At 34.3% G+C, this 18,580-nt stretch overlaps 1 protein-coding gene across 2 annotated transcripts in view; it reads left to right on the plus strand.

The window, feature by feature from the left end:
* Window positions 1-16,367, plus strand: part of LOC136026036 (protein-lysine N-methyltransferase EEF2KMT-like) — a 63,370-nt gene extending 47,003 nt beyond the window's left edge. The window contains exons 6-7 of one of the 2 annotated variants that reach the window (XM_065702194.1): window positions 12,824-12,961; window positions 16,213-16,367. In XM_065702194.1, coding sequence (XP_065558266.1) covers window positions 12,824-12,961; window positions 16,213-16,313 — 239 coding nt within the window. In that variant the 3' untranslated portion in view covers window positions 16,314-16,367. The remainder of the gene's footprint in view (window positions 1-12,823; window positions 12,962-16,212) is intronic. The other variant, XM_065702195.1, reaches the window with a different exon arrangement.
* Window positions 16,368-18,580: the final 2,213 nt, after the last annotated feature.

Consider the following 18,580-nt stretch of genomic DNA (forward strand, 5'->3'; position numbering starts at 1 on the left):
GATTTCCTTCAATATTATTTGATAGCTTTGGTGTTTTACCTAAAAGTTTATTATAATGAACACTAGATTTTTTGAATTACCAAATTATTTTACTCGCGCAAAAGCCTCTTTTATTCGTGGAAAAACCTATTCTGAATTGTCCCTACCTAACTGCACTTTGAAATGAAATCCTTTGTCCGTGAGAACAGAGGTTTGAGTTCTGGTGTCGCTGGTTATTTGGTTTGGAACAGGGATCGATGGCGTAACTTTAAGATAAGCCAAAGTTGACTTAGCTCTAAATGGGTACCTGGAGAAATCTGGCGAAGGTAAACAGGAAAAGTGTGTGAAATCACACGATGACTGGCCCCCTACACCGTGCTGCCCTTCCTGGCTGAACGCCCATGAAACGGAGATCAGTACCGCCGTTAGGGACTGTGACACAAGCTTAGCTTAGACTTTAAATTTGGAAAAAAAACTAGTGAAAAAAAAAATCAAAACTAGGATTATACTTGGAAATATAACGTGTCCTTGGAAAAGTTTAACCGTTTAAACGATAATATTTGTTTTACTTGTCGATATAATTTCTTTTAAACCGTAAAATTCCCTGTATTTACTGACAATAATGATTCTTTGCTAAATATTAAAAAATCTATCCTCCAGTCCTGGTTAAATTTGTGCGTTAGACTTGCTGAATGGTTCCCTTTTTGGTGCAGCACAGTGAATTTTTCTTCGGTATTTTGTAATTTTTTGAAAAGCTAATTGTGCTAGATATCAAAAACAAATGTAAAGTACTCTTCCATCAGATTCGATTCCACTCTGGCTTAGACTGTGCCTTCGTCCTCCTTGTAGTTGCAAATGGTCTGCTTGACACTTATTATTCTAAAAGTATTCTAGTTGTCAGAGGATGTGATATGTAACGGCCTCTTGATTCAGGCCCTTTTTTGGCGCAACACAGTCAATTTTTCTTCTGTATTTTGTAAATTTTTTGAATAGCTAATTGTGCTAGATATCAAAAACAAGTATGAAGTACCATTCCATCAGATTCGATTCAACTCTGGCTTAGACTGTCCCTTCGTCCTCCATGTAATTGCATATGGTCTGCTTGACACTAGTTATTCTAAAGGAAGTCTGGTTGTCAGAGGATGTGATGTGTAACTGCCTTTTGATTCAAGCACTCATTCTCAGAATATGCTAGACTTGATAAAAGTGGGAGTAAATCCTTCGATTGATAGACTTTCGGGAGATATGTACAGTAGACTCGAAGTTTGCATTAGACTGTCTGGCCAATTCAGTCGGTAATATGTGTTGATTTAATTTTGTGTCATCGCTTATCTTTTTTCCTTTTGTTTATTTTTCCTTCTTTTTTTTCTTGTGTTGTTTTTTGAAGTAAATGCAACTGAAATTTGAAATATTGTAATACACCATTATAAATCATTAATTTTTATTGGCCTTTGACCAAGTAAATTTATCAGTCGCTTCACCAAAGTACATCAATTTTTCTCTTTGTCACTTTCAAAAAGGCTTGACTATTTAAGCGATTCAGTCCCATTGCAGATCATAGATGTATGAGAATTAACTTTTAACTTGTTGAACAAGTGTTCATGGCTACCAATTGTCACTGAAAGAGTGAGTAATCTTTAAAGCTAGAACTCTCACGTTAGAAAAAAAATTATCTCCGTACGGCAATATAAAGGTATGAAGCTCTATCGTAGTTTTATGTTCAGTCTCTTTTTTACCACGGAGAAACGTCTTTTAGTCATGTCCACTTCCAATACAATATCTGCTGTAAAATTCGCTAAAGTTTTACAATTCTTTTGGAGACCTTTATCATCTGTATTCTTCCTTTGTTAATTTTCCCAATAAAAATCAAAGTTTGGAACTCATGTTATTTAGTCGTAAAAATTTTGTTCCTATATCCTGCTACAGACAATCGAGTACACTTTTTATACCACGAGAAATTTTTCTTTTATGGAAAGCCCGGCCTTACTAGCCAACTCTGGGCATTTTTGGCTTCTTCTAATACTGATGTATGTTTAATAGTTTTTCTTTTTTTACTATTTTTAATAATCTCTATCATAGGGTTGGACGTGAAAAAAAAAAGATAAATGTTTTGAAGGGGGTTAAGTAAATTTCCCAGGAATTGATACAACAAAAGTTACAATTGAAATTCTACAGAAAATTCTATTGTCTTGTAGGCCATTTGTTGCCGCTATGAATGTGGTGTCCGAGGTGTTAAAGCCCTCTTTAGAATGATTTTGCTGCTGAAAGACTACGTTATATGCCATTTTAAACAGGGATATTAAAACAGTAGGCTAGATCATATTCTAATGTGGAATAGCTATAATCAATGTAAAAACGTATAATATACCTTCTAGTACTCTGCTCTTCTCGAGCCCCCTTTTGTTAGCTTCTGGTTACAATCGATCAAGTACCAATCTTACTTTGGCGATCATTACCATGCCGCCATTACCATGATCATTACCATTACGAGCACAGGAAGCCCTATTGCCCGTTTTGATTCACTCACTGTCTTTTTACCCTTTCAGATTTGTGTACTATCTTACTACAATGGTCGCCAAACGTTCAAGAAACTGAGTTAGCTTACAGGTCATAAACTCTAGTTTTGTGTTGCCCAACGAATACAAAAAATAATGCATGTTTTTTTTGCTAAATCACGCGGCTGTTAATTGTCTTTAAATATAAATGTAAAAGCGAGCGACCAACAAGCGGGACATTACTTCAGTGATTGGTCTGAGTTGAGTTGGCTGAGTGCAAATCAGATTCGTCAACCCGAGCCCTGTGTTAAATTTTCCTATTAAGCGTCTTCATTTTCTTAGTATTAATTTTCAAACTTATTGTTGTGTGGTGAACTTTTAAAATCTCTGAAAATGCATTCATTTCGCTAATATTTGATCTAAAGATCTCAAACCATGTACATAATCTAAGTCTAGGAGAGTTTTAACTTCCCTTTTGATATCATGTTCTCCCAAAGCGCCTTCGTTTCCCTAGGACAAAGTCCGTCAATATAATGCATACAAAATGGGTTAATACACAACCCAGCTTAATTTCTGAATCCACACTGAACCAATTTCCAACTTCACTTGCTACTTTAACCACAACAATGTTATTTAAGTGCATAGCACTAATCAGTGTAATGGACCTTCACCAAAGCTTTATTACTGCCTGAATCAATAAAAATGTGAACTGAAGGGAGCGGGAATTTGACCCACAGATTCTCTTCTTCTTCTTAGAAAAAGCACTGTTCTTTTCTTAAAAATTGTCATACGACAATTTGTTTCAAATGCCTCACACCAACATTATGTCTCTTCTTTAAAAATCCTTGTTTCTTGTTATCCATCTATCTAGCTTATAAATTCTTAAAGTCTTTTCTACGAATTTAATTGGTTGTCGTTTTTCTCTTGGGCATCACGTGTTCAAGCTACTGCTCTCTTACTACCAGTGCTTCCACTTTTCAATGTTTGCCTGAAACTAAAGAAATTTGACTTGTTGTGATTTCTTTTTTTGTGACTTAATTTTTCTTAATTTATTGCTGACTTCAGCAAGAATTCTGGACTGAGGGACAAATTACAATTGTACAAAACGAATAGGTCATTTGACAGTCTTTGAGAGCTAGACTAGTAAAATCTTGCAATCCAACTTAAATCAAGCTTGCAAAACAAATGATATACGTCTTTTGATGTTGGTAATGGTAATTTCAGCGTGAAAAATGCAAGTAGTGCGAAGTGTTGCAGGAGGGGAAGATGAAAAAGGTGCTAGCCTGTGCTGGGTAATATTTCTTGTAGAAATACTATGGGCTCGTTTTCAGTTGTGTGACAACCATGGTAGTAACAATCCTCTTAGCTAGCAGAGGTAGATTTTTCAGCACGATTTTTGAAACTTTGGAGCAGGATTTAGGATTTCAGGCAGTAATTTTGAGTAAGTCTGACTGACATTATTTCAAAAAGTAAGCTGTACTAATAATGTGGTTCTATACCGCTTTATAGGGCTATAATAAGTGAAAATTTTAGACGGCTAGAATGCGTTCTGCGAATGAAGGATGACAGATTGCCCGAGATTGTCCTTTTCGGTCAACCATTTTGGGCCAAAAGAAAAGATAATCGTCCTTGAATAGGATGGAAGGAGGTCGTAAAGAAGGATTTAAGGGAAATTATAATTTATTCAGAGAGATTAAAGAGGGAGGTTTTAAATAGATGGGATTATGGAGAAGCGTGTTTAGCTGTGTTGGCCTCAGGCGGCTTAGTGCGGCAGTGAGTTGTTAGTAGTAGTAGTATTTTGGGTACCTTAATATTGGAGAACTCGTAGCCTTATATTCAGAAAGGAGGGTACATATAGAATAGGTTAACACGTGTCCATACAATACAAGACGTTATAGCAGATGATATTTTAAGCCACTTTGAAATACAGAACACTCAATTATTGAGAATCCCGAGACTCTTCCCATCCTCCTGACCCTGGCCGGCTACACCTATGAAAAACCTTATTAATTCCACTGTATGTTTGTATTTGAGCCTCTCATCTGTTTTACATGAGCCATTCAGATAAAAAATCGATTAATTTCGCAAAAAAGAAAAGATAAATCTGACATAGAAGATGCTGAAGCTCTGCAATGAATCGATTACAGTATATTGTTGGTTAAATCTCTTCATTTTCTGTACACATGCCAGGATCTTAGTTTTTTAAGATATTCTAAATTCTAGTATAATAACATAGATAGATAGACTTGTCAGTTAAGTGTTAATTCAAAGAACTAATATTTATATAATGCATTACTTGTCTCTAACTAAAGTATATTTCCAAGAGTTGTATTTTTGTTGTTGTGCTTTCGACTTTTTGTCCACTTATTTACACGTCTGCCTATCTATGGTTCTCCCTTGTCGAATAGGGATACTATTTTTCGATACTATTTTTCATTTTTATGGGACCTGGGGTCGTAAAGAAAGTAAAGAACCATTCTATCAAATGCTTCCTAGTATTTCAATCGATTTGTCTTTTGATCGATTCATATTTTTCTTATGTGAAACGATCTTTTAAACTGCATTTTAAATTGTATTTTATTGCCTTTGGCTTTTATTCAAGTGACTTCAATTGCACTTAAAAATCACTTTTAAATTGCAACATATGCGCTAGAAAAACTCATCTAGAAAGCTATTATTGAAGGATCATATATTGCAACATGTCCAATATTCTGCTTGATTTTGCTTTAGGTTTGGTCCTAGATAATACTCCCCTTTCATTTTTTGCTTCAACAAGTCCGATTTAAAAACTATTTATCTTTATAATAGACCCTTTAGAAGGCTGAATCTGTCAGCTATATTAAAACGCATTACAAATGGGATTTATTTCATCATATAAATATGAATAGTCATCTAAATTTAAGGCCTTTATCATCGACAATTAGATTTTTGAGTTTCAATCCTCCTGGAGAAATACGTTTTGGATTCTTGAACTGACATTCTTATAGTCGAAACATCTTGATATTTGTATTTATCCAACAGAGAAATATCTATATACAAATAAATTAAATCTTTCAGGCTAACCCAGGACCAAACTGTTGAAGTTACGAGGAATAAAGACAAAATCAGTTTCTATTCAGCATTATTAAATTACCTATGAGAAGTTACATACAATTATGAATAATAATAATATAGGAAATAGTAATAATTATAATAATTAAAGGAAAAACAGCATAGGGGCAACAAACTACTTACCATATCCATTTTCTTATGTTCACCAAGGTTTTTAACATTTGTCAGGTAATTTTCCAAATTATTCAATAATTTAATCCCTTTAATAATAATGAAGGATATAAATCAGACGATTTAGAGGTTTCATTCTGTAAATTCAAAAAATCAGCATCATTACCAAGATTATTGAAAAACAGCGACAAATTATTGGATATTGACAGTTTAATGTATATACTCATATTCATTCATGACAGTCTTAATAATGTTGGATTTATTTAAGTTAAACAAGAGGAAACGTTTAAAATGTGTTTGTTTTCAGTAAAGTGCAAATAACTACTGCAACTTTTCTTCGTGGTAGTTTCTGCTTGTTTTAGTCTAAGTCACAAATGCAAACAGCTACCGAAATAAATAGTCCCAGCAGCAGTAGTAATATTTGTAGTAGAAGTAGTAATAGAACAAATCCTGAAAGGTTCAATGTTATACCCTTAGCCGTTCCTGAGATATTGCTGATACATCCTTTTTACAACCTGTAGGCTATGCATATAAATACGTTTTGATTTTTTTTTTTCCATACCTCCCAACATTCCCTGAAATTCTCAAATCAATGCCATTAGCTATTACAGATATATTGCAGATGCGTAATTTTAAAATCCATATTTAATGGAATACCCCTTGCAACATGCCCTGAAAGATTCAATTTCACGCCTTTATTCGTTCCTAAGATATTGCAAATACGCCCTTATGACAAACTTGATTGGGTATTGCAATTTTTTATTTAGTTTAAAATTTCTAATATCATGCTCTGAAATTTTAAACATACTAGCCGTAGCAGACTATCACTTAAGTTGGTTATCAAAAGGGCGCATTAGCAGTATCTTAGGAACAGCTTTAGATATTAAGTTCAAACTTTTAGGGGATGTTGAGCTAATAAAAGACACTATGTGTATGCTAGTACTAATACTGCTACTAGCAGTAGTACCACTACTGCTCCTGCTACTAGTATTACTATTACTAAGGTTAATGGTACTAATGTGAAACTTTCAGTAAACATTAGGGGGCTATAGGCCTGATCAAAACACACTATTTGCGTGCAACTGATCAATCCATAGCCTATCAATCAGTAATATCTCAGAAACGGCTTAACGTATTAAGTTAAAACTTTCAGGGCATGATGAGGAGATCCTGAAGTAACCAATAAAGCATAATATGAATATCACTACTGATGCCACTCCTGATATTACTAACGCTATTATTACTACTACTCCTAATGCTCCCACTATTACTTCTGCTATTGTAGCTGCTACAACTGCTAATTCTAAGGGTGTTAGGCAAAACTTTCAGAGAATGGTGAAGGGCAGGATTAAGCTAAAACAAAGCACATTATTTGAATGCTGGCTGTCAAAAGGGTGTATCAGCAATATCTAAATAACGGCTTTGGGTATTAAGGTAAAGCTTCAAGTACATTATGAGGGGGATATAGAAATAAATCAAAACACATTATTCACATTTGGGTTACCAAAGGGATGTATCAGCAATATCTCAGCAACAGTTCAGGGTATTTAGCTAAAACTATCTGGCTAGCTAAAACTACTACCGAATTTGTTACCATTTCTACTACTACTGCTGCTACTATTACTTTTATTATTGAACGGAAACAAAATAGTATAAGTGCATCCAGGAGTTAAAAATGGCATAGGCATAATATCTTAGGACTGGAATAGGTTATAAAATACAAACTTTTAGGGAGGATTTGGTGTAAAAATAAATTGAAAGGCATTATTTACATGTTGGTTGCCAATAGAACGCATCAGCAATATCTCCAGAGCGACTGAGGGTATTCAACTAAAACTTTCAGGGCTACTACTGTTACTACCTCTACTACTATCATCAAACTAAATCAGGAGGGCTTAAGCTCATCCATGTTGTCAAAATAGTATAGATACATTGTCTTCGGAACGGAGTAGGGTATTAAGTATAATTTTCAGGGAAAGTTGAGGGGACTTAAAACTAAATCTAAGGGTTGTATATGCATCCAGATTTTCAAATGGCATATTTTTAATATCTTAGTGAAATGAAATGAAGTTCAATATGCGTTGTTTTTTTCTAATTGTTCTATTTGAGGATTTTTTCTGAGTTTCATGTATTTTCTGAGTTTCTGAGTCTTTTCTTGACTTCTCACATCATTGTTGACAGGTTTCAATTAATATGTTCTTCAACAACAGCACAATATTCTGGGAAAACATCCCTCCCTTGATTTACATCTGGGAATAGTGCTATTGATTAAAAACATTTTCGACTGATGAGGTTTTCCGACCTTCTAGGACTATAGGTTCGATACGACCATCCCTGGGGAAAAAAATAAACACGCATCCGTGATCTTTCTTCTCGCTAAAAATACAGAATTCCACATTTTGTAGATAGGAGCCTGAAACCTCTACAATGGGGTTCTTTGATATGTTCAATCTGATGGTGTGATTTTCACCCTTTCCTTTTCACCCTTTTTTACAAAATCAAGGAAATTATCAGGCTCGTTGTTTTTGTTGGGTAAATAATACTTAATGAATTGATTATATTTGGAACAAGCATTAGAAGCCAAGTTTTTTATGTATTAATTGTCATCAAGATTCATTTTTTTAGAGTTTCAGTTACTATTGGGCTTAGTCATTCCTTACTTAGAGTTGATTACGACGGACTATTTAACAGCGAAATAAGTGAGATCCGAACACCGTATAAATTAACACAACACAGGTTTAAAAGAGGAATTCAGGTTCTCTATAAAAGGGAGAGTATTTGATAACATGTGTTTTGAATTGAACAATGTATGGGAAACTCTTGTTTGTCAACCGAATTAATTTATTTCTCAATCTTATATGTTGAAAATGTGTGCTATAAACATTTAAAAGAATAAAAATGACAATATTCAAAAAAATTGTTTAAAAATAAATAAAAGCTGGGTCATTAGAAAATGACTATTTTCCTAATTCACTACAAAATTTACTGGATTTTACTATATTTTTTTACTATATTTATATTGTACTATTTTTACTCTATTTTTACTTCATTTACAATTTTTACTATTTTCCCAAATCACGAAATAGTACTAAATTAGTAGATTTTGTTATACCTTGGGACGTACTTTTCAGTATTTCGGAGAAATTCAGGTAGAGTAAAGAAAAAAGGTAATCCCAGGCCCAAAGAATTTGCATCATATATATACGACTGTGTGAGACAACAGCATGTATGTTAAAACATTTTACGGAGGGTTGCTAAGAGTTATAATTTCTATCTCCCCTACATGCCCTTTGTAAAGAGAAAAGCGATTTATTCCGTATTTATTTTTTTAGGTTTGAGTCTATGCAGTCTCTGTATATTTTGGCTTTATTCTAGTATTATCAATTTCTCTTGACTCATTCGTTGAGCAAGAGTGCTTCAGGCTAGAAAGAAAAAGAACTCCAATTTTCTGAAGAGGAACTAGAAAATTTCTTTGTGGTTAAAGTAATCTTTTATCTCCCCAACTTCGAGTATTGAGTATTCCAAAGGGTTTTGTTATTGACTTTGCTTTAACTCATTAATTCCTTAAAATGTGGTAATTTAGTGAAAACAAAAAATAATTAACTTTAAAGTTGAATATGTGGCTACGGTCATTGTTAGAATATAAGCTTCACTGTCAGTCTTCAAACTACTAAGGCTATCTTATCTTTAAAAAAGGGAGAGGAAAAAAGGTTTTGTTCTTTTTTTCCTTTTTTTGCACTCACGCTCTTATTTGAAGTATAAATGTAATAATGCCAAATACAACTTAGATACTGCTATCAAATCCGTGCAAAATAAATTAGGTTAGTCTTTTCTTCTTTGTTTCTTCTATGTTAGTTTTCTTCAAGGGTTTACCTTGTATCGGAGAGTAAAGAGGTATTTAATGATGTTCTTACTTACTTCTCACTTCTCAAGCTCTTCCCTTACTTACTCACTTCCCAATCTTTTCCCTTACTTACTTACTTCTCACTTACTTACTTCTCAATTACTTACTTCTCACTTCTCAAGCTTTTCCTTTAGTTACTCATTTCTTACTTACTTACATCTTATGCCTCAGACGTAACAAGTCTTATGAGAGCGATTAAATAAAAAATAAAAAATTTTCAACTGAAAGTAAGGAGCAACGTTAAAAATTAAAACTAATAGAAACTACTCTGTGTATAAGGGGGGTTGCCTCCTCCTAAATACTTTGCTCTCCACGCTAAAGTTTTGTAATGCTTTAAAAAAGGATTTTATTAATTAAACGGCCTTATGTTTCAAGAGCCGTTCTTAAATAATTGAGACAAGAAGTCAAACTTTAGCGTAAAGAGTAAGTTATTTGAAAGGGGGCCACCCCCCTAATACACGGAATAATGTGTGTTAGTTTTAAGCTTTAATGCTACGTCTTACTATCAATTGAAAAAGTATGACTCCCCCTCCGTAAACAAATCCCTCACCCATAAAAAGTCTTCCTCGGAGAGCTCATCCCATGCAAAATCCCCCCGGATAAATCCGTCCTTGCTGAAAAGTCTCCCAGAAAGTTTCTTCTGTACGATTCCGCCTGAAAAATTCTCCTTAGCATACTCTCATGTTTTCAAACATGAAAAACAACCCACTTTCATACGGACCGTTTCAAATCATGCCAGAAATCTCCCCTCTGTACCAATTTTTCCGTGAATTTCTCCCATAAGGCAATATGCACATGCTACTACCGCTCTTAATACTTCTGCTACTGCAGTTACTACTACTACTACTAATACAAAACTAACACTGCAACTACTCCTACTACCATGGTAACTACTGTGATACTATTAATATTAAGGCTAAGTTTATGGAGGTAAAATGTGAGAGAATATCGATGGCAAATTCGAACTAACAAAAGACACTATGTGAATTTAGATTGTCAAAAGAGCGTGTCTTCAGAATTGATTCGTGTATTAAGTTGGAATTCTCAGAGAAAGCTTAAGGGAAAGATCAATTGACCAAAAGGCAATTTGTGCACGCTAGTACAAATGCTACTACCAGTGCTATATTTACTTGTTCTACTGCTACTATTACTATTGCTCCAACTACCGCTTCTATTGCAACTACTTGTAAAGCTAAGAACAATAAGATGAAAATTTCAAGAAGTATACAGGTTATCAAAATGACATATCGACAATGTCATAGCAATGACTAATTGCATTAAATTGAGTACTAATACTACTGGTGTGACTACTATTAAAACTGTACCTAAGGGTATAAAGGTGAAATTTTTGGAGTAGTTTAGGGGGAGGTAAGCTGAATCAGAGCACGGCATCCGTATACAGGTTTTCAAAAGGGCGTATCAGCAAATTCTTAGGAACAGTTTGGTGTGTGAAATTGAAACTTACAAGGCATGTTGTGGGGGATGTTGAATTAACTAAAAGACAATATTTGCATCATAATACTACTACTTTTGCTCTTACAACTGCTACTACTACCACTGCTACTAAAGTTAAGACTGTTGCCATTAAATCTACTGCTACTACTACGGCTCTACTACTGGTGGTACTACTACTGCTACTAAAGCTTAATGGTATTTAGGTAAATATTTTTGGCAATATTGAAACTGTATTGAACTATATTGAAACATACCATGCCCACATTGGTTGTCAAGAGGAAGCATCATCAATGCTTCAAGAATGGTTTATGGTATTAAGTTGATACTTTCATTGTGTGTTGAAGGTGATTTTGAAAAAAAAAAACAAAGATGCTATATGCATACTGTTACTAATGGTACTAAAACTATTGGTACTACACAAGCTAAGGGCATTGAGGTGAAGCTTTTAAGGAACATTTAGGCGGATGCTGGACGTTTGCAGGTATGTTTGCAGGTACTAACAGGGCATATAAGAAATATCGTACGCAGCCCTGCTCTATCATAGCTAGCAATATCATTTATATTTTAAAGGAGCTAATTTGATTGGAAATTCAAAGTTCTAGTGCCCTCATAAAGGGTCAAAAGTGATTTAAGGGCTATCAGCCCTCCTCTTTAGCCCATAATTTTCTACTTGCAAAAAATTTTTAGACAGCCATTTGTTCAGCATGGCTGAACGGTCTAGTAACTATCTCTAGGGTTGTTGCGTAGGTCAACTCCCCTGAGTTACGTAATTTATCCATTATGCTTAAAAAGTTAACGTTGCTTTAAAATTCAATCAAAACGCACTGTATGTATGCTGGATGCCAGTAAGACCTCTCGGCAATATCCCAAGAATGACTGAGGGTGTTAAGTTCAAACTTTCTGGGCTACTTCTGCTCCTAAAATTTAGAAAAATCCAAAGGGTATAAGTTTATTCAGGCTACGAAAGATCAGATGAACTAGAGGAGATATAAAACTAAATTAAACTGCTATTTGTGTCAACATTTTCAAAAGGGTTTATGTTGTTAAAAAATTGTTGAAAAAGTTTCTCCAGCATACAAATAGCAGGCAAACTCCAAATTCTTAAAGGAAAACCCGAAAAATTTAAACTATTGTTTTCTTTTCCCTGAAAAAGACTATGTCAATACAAAACAATCAGAAATTAATTAAAAGAACTTTTTCCACAAAATAACTTTTTTCAAAGAAAATTAAAGAGCTCCATCGAACCCAAAATGCGCAAAAGTAAAGTCAAATAATCTACTAAATGAATGAGAATTGTCATAATATATGTATGTTGATGTTTATTCCTTAAAATCTTAATAATTTTTAGTCTATTAAAGTTATAAAAGTGAAAACATATAAACTCTTTCAGTAAAGCGCAAATTCTGTTCTGGCCTTGAGAAGGCATAGGGACTGGGAGCCTTACTCTTGTTAATTCTGCTCGCTTTGAGTTCGACTCGGCTATTTTGGGCTTCGTTTATTTATTGATGCTGATTTGTGGTAGTTTTACGTTTGGTAGATTATTTGACTCTATTGTTGCTCATTCATGGTTCAATGGAGTTCTTTACTTTTCTTTGAAAATTTTTTTTATGGCTGTTTTTTTAATTAATCAATATGAAGAACGAGCATCGTTCTTAACCCAATAAAAGTCATGTTTCGCTTTTGTTATTGTGCTTTGGGGCCTAGGTTTTTTTTGTTTTTGTTTTTTTTTTAGTGCTTGTGTGTGTCTAATCCTCTTATTCTCTTTTAGATGTTGTTTATGACGTAACAATCATTGGACCTTTTTTAAGAGTAATTCGATATTTTATGGATTTGTCTGTGCAGTATGCCATTGTTTCATGTGTTGTGCGAAATGAAGATACTCTACAATCCTTCCTGGCATCTATAAGTAACTTGCATTAATCTTTATATTGCAATCTCTCGACAAATGTCTGATATGCATCTTTGGAAGAAAATTCCCTTGAAAGTCTATTGCTTTTCCAATTGACTTTTAACTAGGCCAAATTAGCTATAAACTCAGTAAACATCTTCTGATATTCCAGTTAAATTTTAACTAAATGTAAAGTATCTACTAATTTTGTGAAATTGACGGTAATCTAGAATTGCAGTTGTGTTCGCCACTAGGCTAGTAATAAGTTATCATAATTCCAACGGGCCTAATAAAATAGCATATTTATAATATTGTTTAACTCATAATCATTTTCCTATGGTACTGTATTTGAACATCAGTCTATATTCGATCCGATTGGCACCGGTTACTTAAAAAACAAGATTTTCTTTGTATATAAGTGTCGTTTTTTAGGTCCACTTTGACCCCATATTTATTGTATTGTACAGAAGAGCGTCAGTACTAGAACCTATATAATTAATAATTGTCACCGAAGAGTCGAATACCTCTTGCTAAGGTTTTGGAAATCTTGGTAGTAAGAACAGATCGGTGAATAGTGCTCTCCATGAATTTTCAATTATAACCCATTGCTTTCAAGGATTAAACTTATCATCTCTATAACGTCTTTAGCTTCCATAGTGCAAAGGATTTTCGATTTTAAAATATTGCCAATGAAGAGAGTCATCCTCTCTTCATTTGTTATAATTAGTTTTTTGGCATGCTTCATGTTCATGTAAAATGGACATTAACAACTGCAAAATCATCTGTAACAAATAGAAATGGTTTGAATTTAAATAAATTCATCATGTTATTGCTAATAAAAAATATGTTTGAGCATGTGTGACGAAGGTTTGTTGTGGACTATCTCGGAATACAACCAGAAAAACAAGCCATCTTATTTTTATATGCAAATTCGGGCATTTAACTTGAAAATAAAAGCATTTATCTAAATGAAAATGTTTTTTACAATAAGTAACAACAATTTATTTTTAAACCACTATAAGCAACAAAACAAAAATGGAGTAATGAATTACAAGAAAAAAAGAGATCAAAATAAAACAAAAAGTCAACTAGAACAAAAACATGAAATGGCTGAAAAATTAAAATAGCAGAATTTTCTATTCTTATACCATGGTAATGGTAATGAACAAATAAATCAAAAATCTCAGATACCGAAAATACGTGGAGCGGAGAGCTCGGTCTTACTTCACTTGACAAAGATGTAACATGCACCATCTCGAGATATATTCCTCAGTTAAAAATTTGATTCTTAGGTGCAAATGATGGACTCTTGATTATCAAAATTGGAAAATCTACAAGATCATAATTAATATAAGTGGTAAAAAATTAAACGGCTCGTAAACAATAAAACAGTCATGTATTTTGAAAAAATGTCTCACGGTTTTCGAGGTTGTATCTTCTATTAATGACAAAACAGATGTAGCCAAAATCAGCGCTAATTTTCTAAATACACGCAGAATCACGAGAAAAAAGGGCTTGTGGAGACTCTTTGTAAGAATATGTTCTACCTTTTAAATCAGCGCTGTTCCGACTTGATAAATCAGCGCTGATCTTCGCTATTGTAATGACTCACTCTTTACTATAATTACTATTTTCATGGTTTATATCTTTTTATGAAAATTATTGCTACATTGACGTATCGTTAATTCTGTATAGAGACTGAAGTAAGAATATTTGCGCTTATTTTGGTTACGTCTGTCCAGCTCTTTAGTTATGTATGTGATTAAGATATTTTGGCTTAGTGTTTTTTCAATATTTCTATATAAATTTTACTTGCCACAAGGCTCAACTTAGGTAATATTTCAACATTAAATAAAATATTTCTATCCTTATAGAAAAATATTTCAGGATGTTCATCTTCCAAATCGATTTCCTTTCAAACTTTAACCATTTTGCTGAAATATGTCATCTCCTATTTCGACAGTAATCCGACCTTAAAAGTTTACGACCTAGTAATAGAGCGACTTTCTCTCCTGGAGGCTTTTCTCCAATTGCTGAATCGAGGGAGTTGGTTGATATAATGAATTCTGATTATTTAGAGAGAGAGAGAGAGAGATTGAGTCTCTTTGTTGTAAAATGCTTTCTCTTGTGTATTGAAGAGGCTGAACTGTGCTGAGCTTAAAATTTGTTTGTGAATCTGAATAGGGCTGATGAAAAGTTGAATTTGAAGCAGAGGCCCATGGAAACAGGTTCTTTGCAGTAAGTTTTTCTTTTAGCAATCGAAACAAGGGTTATTTTTATAATGTTTTTGTCTTTGAATCTAGATGGATTTGTTCAAATCTATCGAAGACAAACGAATGGACATTTTCCTGCATCCCAATTTATAAATGTGACTAAGTTTAATGTTTAAAAAAGCCGATACTGCATTATTTACATTCTTATATTAACATACTTGTACAGCCTAGAATTTATTTGAAGTAGCCTGTGTAATTTTAACTTGAATATGGAAAATAATCCCATTTTTGTGTCACAAAATCACATTGTCACACCGATCACAAAATCTCAAAATTTTTACACCGTATCTTTTAAGGTAATTTATTTTTAGTATTATACGTTGTTGTTATCTACTGCTCTGGGTTTGTTGTTCAATTTAGACTTTATTGACAAATTTCAAAAGGTAGTACCAGTGGGAAAGCGATTTAAGGAATTAGTAACCAGTTAGTCTAAAGAGATGATAAAGCCTTTAAGAAGACTTACTTGACTTAATGCTCTTGCTCAGCAAGATCACCAGCGTCGAGGGAACTAGATGACAACGACTTCAGTCTTCTCCAGGTGGTCTTGTCCTGAGGTAATGACTGGACCTTGTTTGGGTTGATATTGTACTGAGGAGTCGTTGGTTTATTATATGAGCCCACCTGGTGGGTGGTCTCCCTCTAGGACTTCGCCAGGGAGTTTCTGAGGGGTTGAAATCCGTGATGATCCTTGCAGGAGTGCTTGGCGGGAGGCAGAGTAGATAGCGTTACCACCTCAAGGAACGGGCTTCTGCTTCAGTAGAGAGATTTGCCAGCTGAATATCGTCAAGATCTCTGTGTTGCAGATCTTGTCATACCATTTGGAGCTTTTTATTTGACGCAGGTATCTAGCTTGAACAGCATCAACTTTTCTAGCAGTATCTAAGTTATCGGCCACGTATCAGAAGAAAATAGCATGATGTTTGAGACTGTGGTGTTGTAAATTTGAGCTGTGGCTTATTCTTCTTTTTATTGTCCTTTTTTTATTATTTTTTCTAGGAGCAAATGGTTTGCGGCATGAAGAGCTAAAGGAACGAGTTAACCAACTATTTGCTTATGATGCGAGTCAAAAAGTTGTTACTATTAAAATAACAGCATGACTTTGGGTTACCCTTGTTTTATACGTTATTTATATTAAATGGAAACAACGCTTACTACTTTTTAACATATCATCGTCCCCTCCCCCCTTAGGAGCAGCCTAGTGAAGAACGAACTCTAGCCAATAGTAACCGAAAATTCAAAAACTCCAACTCTCATTTGGTTTTTCACTCCTTATTAATATTCTTATGTAATTTAGTATTAACCTTTTTGTTTAAAACATATTTAATGTTTGAATTTTTGTTAAGAGAGAGAGAGAGAGAGAGAGAGAGAGAGAGAGAGAGAGAGAGAGAGAGAGAGAGAGAGAGAGAGAGAGAGAGAGAGAGAGAGAGAGAGAGAGAGAGAGAGAGAGAGAGAGAGACAGAGACAGAGACAGAGAGAGAGCGGTTTATTACACAACTTTTGTAGATCTTGGCTAAATTAAAGTTGTAAAAACATTATAAGTTAAATTTTGGCATAAAAAATAGCACAACATTATATGTTAAACACAGAAAAACATAGACATATAGATAAACATAAACATTACATGTTAAATATAGACGTAAAAAATGACACAAATGAATTACAATATCGGCATGTTCGTACACACATATGTGTCAATTTAAGTTTTTGTTTGGTTTTCCTGTTTGGTGGGGCATCTGCTTGGAGAATACCACGATGGGTTGGGTTTGACAGCAATGCTTTTCCAAATCTCGATATCTGATATCTATTGGTTTGATATCTTTCTGAAACGATTTATTTAGGTATTTTTATGCAAAACAGGGTATCAAAATATGGTAAACGCAATTGTCGTTTTGCTATTTGATTTTGTGATAAGATGTACCACCGAGTGGCAGCTTTTTGCCAGAGGCTGGATGATCTCGTAATATTTTGCAATATTTCTTCGCTTGGTATTTGTCTTTATTTTGGCTAAATATTATTCTGTAGGCAAGAATTGCGGAAAACGTCTTTTGTTTTGATATTATCTGTTTTTATGGCATTTGGTATTAATCAAGTGGCATATAGCAATCGCAACCTAAAATCTTGGAAAACTCTTCGAGTGGAGGGATCGGGATGAAACTTGGTAGGAAAAATAAGCACAAGTCCTAGATACCTGATTGACATAACTGGAACGGATCCGCTTTCTTTGGGGTAGTTGGATGGGGGGGTTAATTCTGAAAAATTAGAAAAATGAGGTATTTTTAACTTACGAACGGGTGATCGGATCTCAATGAAATTTGATATTTAAAAGGATATCGTGTCTCGAAGCTCTTATTTTTAATCCCGACCGGATCTTGTCACATTGGAGGGAGTTTTGAATGGGGGAACCTAAAATCGTGGAAAACGCTTAGATTGGAAGGATCGGGATGAAACTTGGTGGGAAAAATAAGCAGAAGTCTTAGATACGTGATTTACATAATTGGAACGGATCAGCTGACGTATTTGTAACTTACGAAAGGTGACCAGATCTTAACGAAATTTGATATTAAGAAGGATCTTGTGCTTTAAAGCTCTAATTTTAAATTCCAACCAGATCCTGTGACATTGGGGGGAGTTGGAGGAGGAAATTTTGGAAAACACTTGGAATGGAGGAATCGGGATGAAGCTTGGTGGATAGAATAAGTAAATGTTCTTGATACGTGATTGACATAACTGTACTGGATTCGCTCTCTTTGGGGGAGTTGGGGGAGTGGTTCAGTGATTTGGCGAGTTTGGTGTTTCTGGACGTGCTAGGACGATGAAAATTGGTGGGCGTGTCAGGGAGCTGCACAAATTGACTTGATAAAGTCGTTCTCACAGATTCGACCATCTGGAGGGCTAAAGGGAGAGAAAAAATTAGGTATTTATAACTTACAACAGGGTGATCGGATCTTAATGAATTTTGATAATTAGAAGGACGTCGTGACTCAGAGCTCTTATTTTAAATCCTGACCGGCATTAAGCCTCTGATTTTCCTTTTAAATCAATCTATTGATTCTTAGAATTTTGTTAGAGCTCATGCCATATGATCTCTTGGCTCTTAGCTCTTCTTGCCTCTTCACAAGTGCCATATGAGCTCTTAGCTCTTGTTTTTCGATAAAATGGAACTTTCTTTTTTACTATCCTTGGTTTGATATAGTAAGCACATATACCAGCTCAGCTGTGATAATGAAAAGGGCGATATATGCCATTTTTGTTGAAAAATAGTTATGCGTGTATCGTGGGTAAACCCAGCTTGAGGAATCAAATCGTGTTGTCAAAATTGTCTAATTTCGTGCTGTTACGAAGATAAAAAGAGACATACGTCACT

Source organism: Artemia franciscana, chromosome 4, assembly GCF_032884065.1.
Source record: "Artemia franciscana chromosome 4, ASM3288406v1, whole genome shotgun sequence".
Lineage (NCBI taxonomy): Eukaryota > Metazoa > Arthropoda > Branchiopoda > Anostraca > Artemiidae > Artemia > Artemia franciscana.